This window comes from Hylobates moloch, unplaced genomic scaffold, assembly GCF_009828535.3.
Source record: "Hylobates moloch isolate HMO894 unplaced genomic scaffold, HMol_V3 SCAFFOLD_5, whole genome shotgun sequence".
In the NCBI taxonomy this organism is placed as follows: Eukaryota; Metazoa; Chordata; class Mammalia; order Primates; family Hylobatidae; genus Hylobates; species Hylobates moloch.
In genome coordinates this window covers 15841762-15856686 of record NW_026652280.1, presented here as the reverse complement: position 1 = coordinate 15856686, position 14925 = coordinate 15841762, and the positions used below count along the sequence as shown (strand labels likewise).

Below are 14925 nucleotides of genomic sequence, written 5' to 3'. Positions count from 1 at the left end.
AGAAGGAGATCAACATGACATACTAGTTGGACTTTTTAAAAAAGTATAAATGCTTAGTGGCTTCTAGCTCTTCTATAGCTTCTCTCTCTCTCTCTCTTACTTTTAGACAGAGTCTAGCTCTGTTGCCCAGGATGGAGTGCATTGGTGCAATCTTGGCTCACTGCAACCTCTGTGTCTCGGGTTCAAGTGATTCTCCTGCCTCGGCTTCCCAAGTAGCTGGGATTACAGGCATGTGCCACCACGTCCTGTGAATTTTTTTTTTTTTTTTTTTTTTTTGTATTTTTAGTAGAGACGGGGATTTGCTATGTTGGCCAGGCTGGTCTCAAACTATTGACCTCAGGTGATATGCCCACATCAGCCGCCCAAAGTGCTGGGATTACGGGCATGAGCCACTACATCTGGCCTGAGTTTCTTGGAAGTGGTAGAGAATAGCAACATCTATGTAACTATCCTGCCCCTCCCCACTGCTATCTTTATTCCTTGCTGACATCTTGCATGTATCAACCTCTTGCATGTATCAACCTTTCTAGGCCATGGACTACTTAAAATTACTCTTTGTACGGTGGCTCACGCCTGTAATCCCAGCACTTTGGGAGGCCAAGGCGGGCAGATCACGAGGTCAGGAGATTGAGACCATCCTGGCTAACACGGTGAAACCCCGTCTCTACTAAAAATACAAAAAATTAGCCGGGTGCGGTGGCAGGCGCCTGTAGTCCCAGCTACTCGGGAGGCTGAGGCAGGAGAATGGCGTGAACCCAGGAGGTGGAGCTTGCAGTGAGCCAAGATAGCTCCACTGCACTCTGGCCTGAGCGAAAGAGCGAGACTCCATCTCAAAACAAAACAAACAAAAAAAAAACTGCTCTTTGTGTCAAAGTGGATGGATGAATGGATGTGTGGATGGAAGAATGAATTAATCAGTAGATGAAAAGAGCTGTATCCAAGGAAATCACACACAAAGCTTGCGTTAGAGAGCTAGTCTTATCCTGCAGATAGACAAAGGACAACTAGTGAATCTTCATTATTAGGATGAAAATCCCGTAAACTTTAACAGAAAATCCACTAACAATACATGGTTTGTAATACATCTTTCTCTTCTAATTCTGAACATCTTTCCACGAAAATATATATGTGTATATTCATCGAATTACTAATGTGTTGATAAATTAGATCATTATGACTTTTTTTTATTAGGAACAGCAAGTATTTCTTAGGCAACTATTATGTCCAAGGCAATGTGCTAGGTACTGGGAATAAAATAATCAGCAAGGCATATATAGTCTTGACTTCACAGAATTTGCTGTTTTGTGAAGGACTCAGACAATCTCAAAGGTAAAAATGATGCATTATGATAACAGCTGTTAAGAAAAGAAATCAAGATAAACAGACTGTTAGAAAATGTAGGTGGGACCGGGCGTGGTGGCTCATGCCTGTAATCCCAGCACTTTGGGAGGCTGAGGCGGAAGGATCACCTGAGGTAAGGAGTTCAAAACCAGCCTGACCAACATGGTGAAACCCCATCTCTACTAAAAATACAAAAATTAGCCTGGCGTGGTGGAAGTCACCTGTAATCCCAGCTACTCGGGAAGCTGAGGGAGGAGAATCACTTGAACCCAGGAGGCGGAGGTTGCAGTGAGCCGAGATCGTGGCATTGCACTCCAGCCTGCAAGGGGACAAGAGTGAGACATTGTCTCAAAAAAAGAATTAAAAAAAAAAAAAAGAAAAGAAAATGTAGGTGGAACCTAGAGAAGATATCTGTCAAGGAGAGACAGCCATACTTGGAACTAGAAAATGGGTAAGACATAATCATGAGCTATATGGGCCATTTCAGGCAGAAGGAATGTTGTTCAAACACCTCTAGTGAGAGAGGACACATGGCATTTTTGAGCAACTCTCAGGAATGTGGTATGGTGGGAGAGCAGAGTAAGGAGAAAGTGGCTATGACGTAAGCAGGGTGGGGATCAGCAGAGCCTTGTCGGCAAGGTTCAAGGGCTTGGGCTTTGTCTTGAGTGCAATAATGTAGCCTTGAAAAATTTGCAGCAGGAAGGGATGACACAGGCAAGGGAGAGTGGTTAGGAGGCTATTGAGTTATTTAATATGAAAACGCAGTGGTAAAAGGGTGGGCTTTATCCATTCTCTATTAGTCTCCTCAAATCCATTTCAGATAAACTTAAGTTTAAACAGAGTATTTGCCGTACAAATTCAACTTCAAATACACCAGATCCCCTTCCAGTTCCATTTGCATATATCCCTATATTTACATACTCATCTTTGAGACAGAGTTGAACCGTTGAATAAAGCAGTGGAAATAAAAAGTTCAAAAATACATTTCTTATATACTTAGTTGGTGATGATTTGTAAATACAAGAACTATATTCTTCTTTGTAGGACTACATTGAGTGTGCCAGAAAATTATACGATGCCAAAGTGGAGCGAGTTGACTTTACAAATCATTTAGAAGACACTAGACATAAAATTAATAAGTGGGTTGAAAATGAAACACATGGTGAGTATTGAAATACCTTATTTTTCTACAAGATTTGTCAGTTCTATATGTGAATACTGAGAACAAAAGCTAGGAGTCTTTTGTACATACAAGGAACAGCTCCTCCTAGTTCAAAGTAATGATTGCTGCTACTTAAAATTGCTTTAGTATTTGTCTGCAATGTGGTTTTGAATAATCTTAATAATTTGAATGCTTTGTACTTTTCAGAAGTTCAGTCTTTTACATTATCCCATTTCATTGGCAAAACCCTGCAGGACAAACATATTATTGTGACCACTTCATAAAAGAATAACAAGCTGAGTTAATTTGATAAATTAACCTCAATATCTCACCCTAGTTAGTGAACAAAAACTAAGAGTTATTATTTTCTTGTTTCTTGTTATTACTTTCAATGACCACATTATTATTTTCAATGACCACAGCATAACATTTCATTTAATAATCGATCTGTTTTTTAAAGATAGGGCTGATTTTCATACTTTATAATTGCTTTATGGACTGAATCTTATTAAAGTTATAACATTCTACTGTCAAAGAAATATATTTTCATGATATTGCTTTTCCCAAGGATGTATAGTATATCTCTCATTTTAAAATGTTCTTTATTTACCAAAATAATTTATGTAACAAAGGTAGTACCTTCCAGAAAAAGTACAGCTCTTTATTGGTAAGTCTCTGTCACAACTAAAAACTGAATTCCAGCTAATGTTCTGGTTTAGTGAAAAGCAAATAAAGAAATTTATTAATCCTTGCTTTGTTCATCAACCAATTCCAAAGCTAGTAATTGTTTCATTACCTAAGGGTTGGCCTTGATTTGTACTCTAAACATTGTACCTGTATTTACTGAGCCTAGCTGTGGCTCAGAAATATAGATAAATATATCTTGCACTTTTAAATGCAAACTTTCAGCAGCATACACTTAGTCCTGGGACTAAGAATGCGGTGTATAAATTTTCTTTTTATTCATTCATTCCTCATTATATTCATAGTGGGTTACTTTGATGTTTAGCCATCACATTTTTCATATATAGCACTTATAAATCAAGAGAAACTATGTAATTATTACTTTTCTAAAATCTAGGTGAGATTCTATTTAATATTTAATATAAGGGTATCAAATTGCTAACAACTTTTTCTATTTAGACTAGTTATTTATTTCTCTGCCTTCCTTTCTCATGCAAATCTATGCATAATTACTCTAATTTTTCATAGGCATATGTACTCAATATTTATTTGAGGAAACACTTAAAAATGTTGCTAATATTCTAAACAACCCTACCCAGGTCTTGAAGCCCACATCCTCTACACAATACCAGAGCCATCCTTTTGAAAGGCGAATCAGATCCATCATGACCATGACCTTTCTTGTCTTTCAATGAATCCTGAGCAATTATTTTCCATCACCTTCAAAATAATCCAACATTCTTACCAGACATTCAAGCCTCTTCATTATCAGGCCCTTGCTTCCAATCTTGCCAACCTTATTCTCCCCGACAAATACACCTTGCTCTTCCAGGCTCTGTGCCTTTGAATAAATAGTCTCTGCTTTATGGAAGCTCTTCCTGCTCCCCACTGTTCTTCAGCTAAAGCAGACAGCCACAGAAAAAGTTGGGTGACTTTAATCTGCACTCCCACAGTGCACTGAGATCAGACCTCTATGTTACTGGTGGGTTAAAACTGCTCTTTGGATGTTGACTTTTCTGTGCTGGACTGGGAGCTCAATGATGGCACAGGCTATGTCTTTCACATTTGTAATTCAAATATGCAGAATAGTGCATAGCATCCAGCAAAAATTTTATTAATGTGGAATGAAGGAGGGCATTACCCTTTCAATGGATTGAAGTACTGTAGTCACAAAAGGTGGCCTAGTCAATGCAGTAAAGGCACTTTGATACCTATGAGCAGGGACCCTGGGGTTGTCTTCCTGGGTTGGAATCCTATTGCTATCATTTTCTGGTTGTGTGTCTTGATCTCTTTGTGCCTTAGCTTCCTCAACAGGAAATGGGAACAATAATAGTGCCTACCTCACAGGGATTATGTGAGGATTAAACCAAAGATTGCATCTAAAAGGCTTAGAAAGTGCTGGACACATTAATTGCTCATAGGTTATTCTTAATATTCTTATTGGTGTTATTCTGTGTTAAGAAAAAAACTTCATACCAATTAATGGTCTTTTAAATCATTTTTAAAATTATATTAAAATAAACCTTTTTCCCTCAATTTTTTTTTCAAAAGGCAAAATCAAGAACGTGATTGGTGAAGGTGGCATAAGCTCATCTGCTGTAATGGTGCTGGTGAATGCTGTGTACTTCAAAGGCAAGTGGCAATCAGCCTTCACCAAGAGCGAAACCATAAATTGCCATTTCAAATCTCCCAAGGTATGTTGTCAATCTCCTATTTAATTTGGAACTTTTCCCCAGTAGTATTCCTTTGCAGGACTGTGATAGTTACATAGTAAACTCTAGGTTCACTGTTTTTAACCCATTTCTTCTTTTGCATTACCAATACTATATGGTCAGTTGCTTTATAAAGCAAACTTGCTATTTTCCCTGTCATGCAGGCTATGAAACACCACCAAAGGTGTCTTGTAAATTGGCATTCTTTAAAATGCATTCAAAATTGAAAGAAGTGGTATGAATGTATCTTAAGATATTATAATTGGAGGCCTATAAGAACAAATATGACCAAAGTGTATTTTTCATTTTTCATTATTTTTACCATGAGGTCTATATTTAAAATCATTTACCATCAATGATTTTCCTGAGTCACAGCAGGGAATGTGTTTTCTTTTGCAAGGAGAAAAGTTATATTTAGTAAAGTTAAGCATTTCCAAGTACAAGCCATATGTATTTCTTCACTTAGTTCTGTTTTTGATCTAAAACATCTTGTTACCAACCTTTATAAAACATATATTCTTGGGTTTTAAAATCAATTTGTACACAGTAATCTTAGTACAGCAGAAACAACAAAGCTCTTGCAGTCAGGAATGTTGTATTGGGGCCCCTGCCTTGCTTCACAGAAGCTGCATTCCTGTTTCCTGTGTTATTCTTTTTCTCCTAATTTCTTTTTATTTTAAAAAGCATTACTGTATCATAATATTGTTTTAAACACTCTTCCTGCTAGTCCACACACCCTATGTAATGTAGCTATAACAGACAGCTTGTAATGTAATATGCTATGGAATCTAGATCTCTGATATCAATGTTAGTTCTATCATATTAAAAATTGGTAACATAATCTCTCCAGCAGAACCCAGATGTGTGATTCTTTCCCTGCCCCAGTGAGACATCCTGTCTATCACATCCCAGTCCCCATGTGTGTCAGGCTCAATTCTGCGGACCTGTCTCACTGAGCGGGTAGATTTCATGTGTGTTCTTTCTGAGGATTGGACTCTAAGCCAAAAAAGGCAACCTTTCCAGAGAAAGAAGGACCTTTGGTTCAAGGACAGAGAATTATCTGTCATCTGTCCTCCTCATGTAGGATGTTTTTTCCTAAAAGGGGATATTACAGAAATGCTGACAAGTTTGCAGATCATAATATCACTAGGAGAAACTTTATTGTACCTCAATGGTGTCTCTAAATCTATAAATGATAGTCTCAAGATAAGAGCTACTTATTTTTTTGCCCTAGTGAATTTGAGGGACATTATCAAATACCTTGCAGGAATTTTTATTTTTCCAAGACCTCATGCTTAAATAGTGTATTTTTTTTTTTTTTGAGACAGGGTCTCACTCTGTTGCCCAGGCTGGAGTGCAGTGGTGAAATCACTGCCCACTCTAGCCTTGACCTCTTGGGCTCAGGTGGTCCTCCCACCTCAGCCTCCCAAGTAGCTGGGACTACAGGCATGTTCCACTACACCCAGCTGTTTTTTTTTATTATTTTATTTTTAGTAGAGATGCGGTCTCACCATGTTGCTCAGCCTGGTCTTGAGCTCCTGGGCTCAAGCAGTCGTCTTGCCTGGACCTCCCAAAGTGCTGGGATTACATGCATGAGCCACTGTACCTGGTCTTAAATTGTGTAATTTTGTTAGTACTAGTCTGTATTTTACTTCTGAGAAGACAAAAAAAAAAACCTATAGCATTCATTTTTCATTTTAATGTTATTTAGTAAATTTTCATTACTTATTATAGAGACTTTTCAGTTAAAATACTAAGTACAAGGCAATGTTCCAAGTGCCGGCTGTATTAATTCACATAATCCTCACAACAGTCTTGTACAGCAGGGATTATAGTCATTCCCATTCTATAGATGGGGAAATGGAGGAACAGAGAGTCACAGTAACTCACCCAAGGTCACACAGTTAGGAAATTTTAAACTCAAGGAATCAAACTTGAAGTCTTGGCTTTACCACTAAGATTTGCACCAATGCAACTGCTATTGGTAACATGTCAGGAAAAAATCTGCAGGATCAACTGAGCAAAAATTTATTGACCAAGTACAATATTCTTATATGTATTTGGTTAATAAGTAAAATGAGGTGGGATTATAAATAATTTTTTGTGACTTGACTTTCAGTGCTCTGGGAAGGCAGTGGCCATGATGCATCAGGAGCGGAAGTTCAATTTGTCTGTTATTAACGACCCATCAATGAAGATTCTTGAGCTCAGATACAATGGCGGCATAAACATGTACGTTCTGCTGCCTGAGAGTGACCTCTCTGAAGTAAGTTACGACTGTCATTTTCACTACTGGGAAATAAGACTTTTAGGATACTGTTGATTCAGTTTTCATTGATAAACTGTAAGATTTCAGGGTATTGAGATATTAGAGACTTACCTACTTATTAATTTATTTGACAAATATTTAAGGAGTACCTAGTATGAGCCAGACACCCTTATAGTTGCTGAGATTGACTTAACTCAGTTTAGCATAATTTTAGTTGAGTAGTGATCAAGTTGGAACGCTTTCAAATGTCAGCTATGGAATTAAAAACACATGAGTTTAGGTCTTTTTGGTGTTTGGCCATGAATACAGTCTTCTATGTGTTATTGAAATTTTGCTAGACTGAGCATCTTTAGGCAGGTATGATATGATAGAGTCCTGAGCCTTTTAGAATTAAAATGTATGATCTCACTGTAATTGGACAAGAGGGTCTCCCTGCCTGCTGCACAGACAAAATCAATTCACTGAGGGCACAGCATTGTAGTAAAGAGAGTTTAATTGATGCAAGGCCGACAATGCCACATGGGAGATGAGGTCACTAGTACTCAAATCAATCTCCCTGAAGGTTCAGAGGTTAGGAGTTTTCAAGGATAGTTTAGTGGGCAGGGGTCTAGGAAATGAGTGCTGTTGACTGGGTGGGGATGCAGTCACAAGCGTGTGTAAAACTGTCCTCATGCACTGAGTCCACCTGTGGACTCTGTGGGGGCCACAGGACCGGTTTAGTCATGAGTCATGAGTCCAAGTGGAGTTAGTATCAGAAATGTAAAAGTCTGAAAAGACATCTCAAAAGGCCAGTCTTAGGTTCTACAATAGGGATATTATCTATAAGAGTCATTGAGGGAGTTACAAATTTTATGGCCTCCATAACAATGATTTGTTAATGTTTACTACGCCTACACTGTGGTGGAATTCAGGCCTCTTTCATAATCATAATCATGTGGTCTTTCATTAGTTTTACAAAGGTGGTTTAGTTTTGGGAAGGGCTATTATGATCCTTGCCTTACATTTAAACTATAAACTAAATTTCTTCCAAAGTTATCTTAGCCTATGCCAAATAATGACCAACAACAGCTTGGAGGTTAGCAGCAAGATGGAGTCAACTATGTCATATCTCCTACTGTTATAATTTTGCAAAGTCAGTTTCATCACTCCATGCTGCTGTGTCTCAAGTGAAAAGCAGAGTTTAGGGACTGCCCTGTGACTGATGTGGCAGGAAAAATGGACCAACAGTGCAATGGGAAGACGGTGGGGGCCATGCAAGCCAGACACCACCACTGAATCTCAGAGCCTGATCTTTTTTCAGCCCTTTTTCTGCTTTTCCTCCTCCTGAACTTGGCTCTTTGAGTTTGATCTGCAATCTCAGAGGACTGGACTCATCTTCCTTCTCTATTCTCTCATTAAAAAGGAATAACAGGTGCCATTTATTGAGCACCTACTACATCCCAGGCTATGTGCTCTGAGCTTCATTTATATTATCTTGTTGGATGTTTATAGCAAGCACGTGAGATAGGAAAGGGAGGCTGAAGAATTTAATCAATTTTTCTGGTAGATGCATATGTATAGATATGCATATTTGTGTGTATGTATGTGCACACACATATATGTATGTCAGCTACACTGAAAAGTTACAATACACTTAAAAGTATTTGTTTTGTTTTGACTTGGAAAATAATGAATATTTGCTGTGGAGTAACAGAACAGTGGACTGAATATAAAGAAACAGACATGCCTACCATCCAAGGGGCATTACTATGATTTAAAAACATGACTTTAAAGCTTTGAAATGACACTTTCTACATAGACAAAGATTACGGAATTTTAGCAATAACTTTCTTTCATTACGTTTTCATCTTAATTATTTTGACATGAGAAGCAAGAGAAATGTCATAAAATTGGTACTATTAAATATAAAATATGACCATATAAAATATTGGTCTTCATATTAAATCTATAATTCACTTGATAATCTTCATAACAATCAGATTTTAGCATACAGCAATTAGTTTAACTTGAAATAATCTGCAGCAGAAAAAGTAGCCCTGATAAAGCAAGCTAACAATATAGTTTTGTTCTTGCACTTACTGTCTGAATTTTCCTTTTCCATAATAGATTTCCTAATAATGTTTGAATCTGACTATTATAAACCTACATACTATACAATCTTAAAAACCTGCATAATCCTTCACAACCAGATAACGATGAGGAAGTTAGATCTCGGTGCACTAAATGAAAAAAAAATTCCAACAGGGTAAAAATATATTACAGATCAACCACAAAACTGAATAATTAAAACAAAAAATTCAAATTAGACTAAATTTGATTGTACAAATTTAGGTCCTTGATAAGAATACAAGTTAAATTTAATATCAGTAAAAAGTTGTTTAGGATTGAAGTTGAGCCTGAATTTGAGAAGAAATGTCTTTATGTAAGATTTCTAAACAATGTTTATGAAAAATCTTCTTATTCTAAATTGAGAATTTATGATCAATTCTCAGTATTCAAGAGCTGGTGAATTGGCTTTGTGAATTGTTTGTGGGCAGCGATGCTGCTGGAGAGAGAGATAAGGACTCTTCTAGCTGTGTAACTAAGGTTGCTTGCTTTGCATTCAGGCATATCAAACTACATCCTCCTGCACTTCAGTTGCCTCATCTGTTGAGAACAAGAAATTGATTTGAATTCAAGCCTCCCAGACAGTATGGGTAACTGTACTGGGAGATATTGGTCACCCAAACCTTCAAGGCTGGAGCTCTGGGCTCCTTGCCTCAGGCCACATGGGGTTTCTTTGGTTTACTCCAGTAAGCTGTGCAAACATTATTTTATCTGTCTTTCATGATAAGGAGATGGCTAGGAAATATTGATTTAAATGACCACTGGGCTCCTTTCTCCCTCTGATGGTCTCAAATTCCCAGGTTCCTTCACCTGTCTGTTGCTCCACTTTGGCTGTATCTGCTCATGGGTGAGCAGAGAGCGGAATTGCCCTAAGGTGCAAATAAATCGTGCCTTCTCAAAGTAGAGCAGATTAAACATGGGATTTGTTAAAAAGTACTTGAGCTATTCATTTTGTTCATGTTCTGTTTCAAGACTTCCCAAGACACATTCATGTACTTGAACACAAATATCCAGGAAGCAATAATTATAGAAAACTATGTATCTTTGTAGCTATTGTTTCATCTATCACTTAACCATATGATTCTAAATTATCTCTGAATTATTTTTACAGATTGAGAACAAACTGACCTTTCAGAATCTAATGGAATGGACCAATCCAAGGCGAATGACCTCTAAGTATGTTGAGGTATTTTTTCCTCAGTTCAAGATAGAGAAGAATTATGAAATGAAACAATATTTGAGAGCCCTAGGGCTGAAAGATATCTTTGATGAATCCAAAGCAGATCTCTCTGGGATTGCTTCGGGGGGTCGTCTGTATATATCAAGAATGATGCACAAATCTTACATAGAGGTCACTGAGGAGGGCACCGAGGCTACTGCTGCCACAGGAAGTAATATTGTAGAAAAGCAACTCCCTGAGTCCATGCTGTTTAGAGCTGACCACCCATTCCTATTTGTCATCAGGAAGGATGACATCATCTTATTCAGTGGCAAAGTTTCTTGCCCTTGAAAATCCAATTGGTTTCTATTACAGCAGTCCCCACAACATCAAAGAACCACCACAAGTCAATAGATTTGAGTTTAATTGGAAAAATGTGGTGTTTCCTTTGAGTTTATTTCTTCCTAACATTGGTCAGCAGATGACATTGGTGACTTGACCCTTCCTAGACACCTGGTTGATTGTCCTGATCCCTGCTCTTAGCATTCCACCACCATGTGCCTCACCCATTTCTAATTTCATTGTCTTTCTTCCCACATTCATTTCTATCATTCTCCCCCATGACCCATCTGGAAATTATGGAGAGTGCTTAACTGGTAAGGAGAATGTAGAAGTAGCCCTAGGGATCCCTTTTGAAACTCTACAGTTATCACAGATATTCTAGCTTCATTGTAAACAATCTAGGAAATAAGCCCAGCTGCTTTCTAGAAATAAGTGTGAAGGATAAGTTTTCTTTGTTGACCTATGAAGATATTAGAGTTTACCTTCATATGTTTGATTTTAAATCAGTGTATAATCTAGGTGGTAAAAAATATGAAATTGGGATTGGGGACCAACCAAAATATTTCATTAATGCTTTCAATTGACAAATTTTGGCCTTTCTTTGATAAGACAGTATGTACATAGTTTTTTCAAATATTAAAAATCTTTTAGCTGTTGGCAGTTGTCATTTACAGAATCATATTTCATATGCTGTGTAGTTTATCAGTTTTTTTCTCTATTTATCAGAATAAAGAAATACAACATACCTGTACAGTGTGATTGTTTTCCTCTGACCAATTGTAGGACAACTAGGGCTTTCTTTGTTTTCTAGGCAAAGCAAGCAAGCAAGAATTCTTTTATAATATGTTTGATTTGATTCAATGTGGCTCATTTATTACACATAAAATTGCTTATACAGATATATAGACTGATGAACTAATTTTAAATAGTAGGATTTAAATTCATGAGGGAAATGATTTGTGTGTATGAATATTTATAATAAGCCATCTGTAATTTTATAAACAGAAGAAAAATAAATTGAGAATCAGTAGATCATGCTGAACTTACTTATGAGTTTGTAAACAATGAGTCCATTGAATTATATTTTCATCAACAAAGACTTTTACCTGAATAGGAACTGTATAAATCAGTGATAGCCTATTGCATGGTTCTGCAGTGCTTAATACCAGAGCTGGCAGATACCTAATTTTCAACAAATATTGTGGAATCTAAAAATATGATATAAATGAGTAAATATGACATGACTTGAAATATGTAGAAAATCTCTTGACCAAAATAATTTAACCACTAACCTGCAGCACCCGAACTATTACACCTTTCAGGGACGTTTATGGAGAGTGAATTTAAGTGGCATGTTTTGAGAGAGGAATTGATTTTTCCGATTACCATTCCCATCTACTACCGTTCAAAGCATGACCTCAGGAAATAGGCGATGGGAACATGCATTCGGATGGTGGCCATATTGTGTTGGGGGTTAGGTATCGACATACGGACTTGGGGAGACCATAAACATTCACACCATAGCACTATAGACAAACTAAATACAAACTTTCTCTGCAATTTTGGTTGGTTGGTCCTGCCCATATGTCCACCTCATGTTTAAGGGTCCCAACTTATTCAGAGAATGGCTATATTGCGTAGTCATGATCTAGGCTTTAGTTTAGTGGAACTTTCATAAGCTTAAAACAGCTTCTGAAACTGTGGTGCCTGTGGAATCATCGATCTTTTCTGTTGAATGTTGTCAAACATCAGGTTCAACGGCAGCAAAGGTAACATCTGTTCAGCTTCTCTCTTACCATTGAAGTTCATGCTTCCTGGGACAGGATTCATGTCTGATTTGTTTTTGTATCTTCACAATCCCAAAGCAATACTTGACATATGGTAGGCACTCAATATCTTTAGAATAAATATAGTCATTCATTTCAAGAACATGATTTGAGATGGAAAGAAGAGCATAGGGACCACTTTAGTATAAGGCCATGTCACTGACCTTGTAATGGATTCCTTTTTATACAAAGATGACTTTTCGTCTTTCAGGTTCATAATTCTTTAATCTGTTTATTAATCACAGTTATTTGCAGGGTTCTTCTCCTCTTTTTCAAAATTCTTTCTATATATAATTCCATCCAGTCACATGGCTTCAATAAGTGCTGGTGACAACTATCTATATGCTTAACTTCATCCTGATTCACAATTGCCTCCTGATAAATCCACCCGAATGTCCTAGGGTGAAACTAAGCACATCTAAGAGGAAACACATACCCCTTTCCTTGAGTTTGTTACCCAGTCTTCGGTGCTCATTGTGGTTCATTGTCTAAAACTCAAACACGAAACATCAAGATGATCCTTGTATCTTCCTTCTTTTTCACAGCAGAACTGTTTATTGGTGTTACCATGAAAATGACTCTTGAATATATCCCCTTTTCTTCTTTTTCATCAACACTGACCTTGCTTAGGCTGCACTTCTTCTCTGGATTGGTCTCGTATCTCTTCTACCTGTCTCTTGTGACTCTTACTTTTCTCTCACTTTTAAAGTTGTGAAGATATTCTATGTTTTCATCTATAAATGCCAGTTTTCTACCTAAAACACAGATCAGATCAAGTTCATATTCTTATAAAACACTGACAGCTCTTCACTCCCTCAGGATAGAGTCTAAACTTTCTAGTACGACGTTCAAAGCCTTCCCACAAGGTTACTCTACCTTCCTTTTCCTATTTGTTTTGCCACTCTCTGCCAAAGACTCTAACCTGAGGTAACTTGTACTATTTGGAAACCAAATCCACTACTCTCACATTGCTTAGCTTGTCCCATCTGACTGGGATGCTCTATCTTTGTTTGATAAGACTCATTTAATCATTCAAGAAACTGGTCATGTTTATGTTCTCTGTGTAGCTTTCCACTCAGCTGGACTCAAAGAACATATTGTGCATCCTTGTATGAGAGCTGTGTTCACATTTCTTGCTATGTGTTGTTTGTGTGTGTGCATGTCTATATGTGTATGTATGTGCATGTATGTTGTGTGGTGTCTCACTAGCTATCAAACTCTTTAAGGACAGAAAATGGCATATGGTAGGTATCCCTTTCTCATTTTAAATGAAAAAACTCCCTTAGAGTCCTAAGAAAGGAACAAAATCAGAGTACAAGTGCAGCTATATCCAGCCCTAATTCCCACCTCTACCAGGGGCTCCTGAGAACTTTCTGTGTTCTGCTAGTCATATGCCAAAGCCCATATGAAGGCACAATAACGATCTCTAAGGTGGAGGAAGAAGCACTACTGGATCTTATGTTATTAGAAGGGGAGGAGGAAGTGTGTTTCATTCATCTCTCAATGCCCAGGCAAAGCATTACTGTCATCATCTTCACCATCATTTTCTTCATTGCCATTCCTGCTTCATCACTTACAAAACACTTTCCCAGGCTTCATCTCAATTGTCAGTACAGTTGTGTGAGGTGGGAGTTACTATGATTGTTATTGTTATTCCTATTTCATAAGAAAAATAATGTTCAGCGAGGAGAGGCAATTTCCCAGGATCATGTGTGCTGTTTCCATCATTCTGTTGTGGACTTCATTACAAATCTCACTTGTGCCTTAGCTGCGCTCAGAGTCCTCTCATTTCATGCCCCAGAATGTCACATGGCTCACTTCTTCCCTGGCATTCCTACTGACTGATCAAGCATCGCTGATGACCTCAGATTTTCCTGGAACACCACACCTCTTACAAACTTGGACAAGTCCATAATGGCTATGTGTTCTCATGTTTGGGTAGTTTAGACATTTAGGTGATTTCCCTTGGCTTAATATTATTTATAATAATCTTCCTGAGAGTTTCTATAACAGGAATAATACTGTAAACTCTCCAAATAATAAACTCTTAAGTATAAATTCACTGAGAGAAGAGACAGCTTCTGCTCCCTTTGTAATCTCTGGCACATTGTGGACAACTTCACTGACTGGTTGATGCTACTTATCCAGGGAAAGGCAGTATATGTATCTTTAATCATTTGGACATTTCTTGACACTAATGCTTCATTTCTATTCCTGCAGACAAAACTAGAATATGTGAAAACCCATGGCTAGAATAGTATTTATAAACCTAAACCTCCTGTTAGATATCAGCAGCACCTTCAAAAGAGAAAGCCATGGAAGTC

At 37.6% G+C, this 14925-nt stretch overlaps 1 protein-coding gene across 3 annotated transcripts in view; it reads left to right on the top strand.

The window, feature by feature from the left end:
* Positions 1 to 11520, top strand: part of SERPINB7 (serpin family B member 7) — a 30477-nt gene extending 18957 nt beyond the window's left edge. For all 3 annotated transcript variants that reach the window (XM_032151678.2, XM_032151676.2, XM_032151677.2), the window contains 4 exons: positions 2386 to 2503; positions 4739 to 4881; positions 7019 to 7165; positions 10386 to 11520. In XM_032151678.2, coding sequence (XP_032007569.1) covers positions 2386 to 2503; positions 4739 to 4881; positions 7019 to 7165; positions 10386 to 10784 — 807 coding nt within the window. In that variant the 3' untranslated portion in view covers positions 10785 to 11520. The remainder of the gene's footprint in view (positions 1 to 2385; positions 2504 to 4738; positions 4882 to 7018; positions 7166 to 10385) is intronic.
* Positions 11521 to 14925: the final 3405 nt, after the last annotated feature.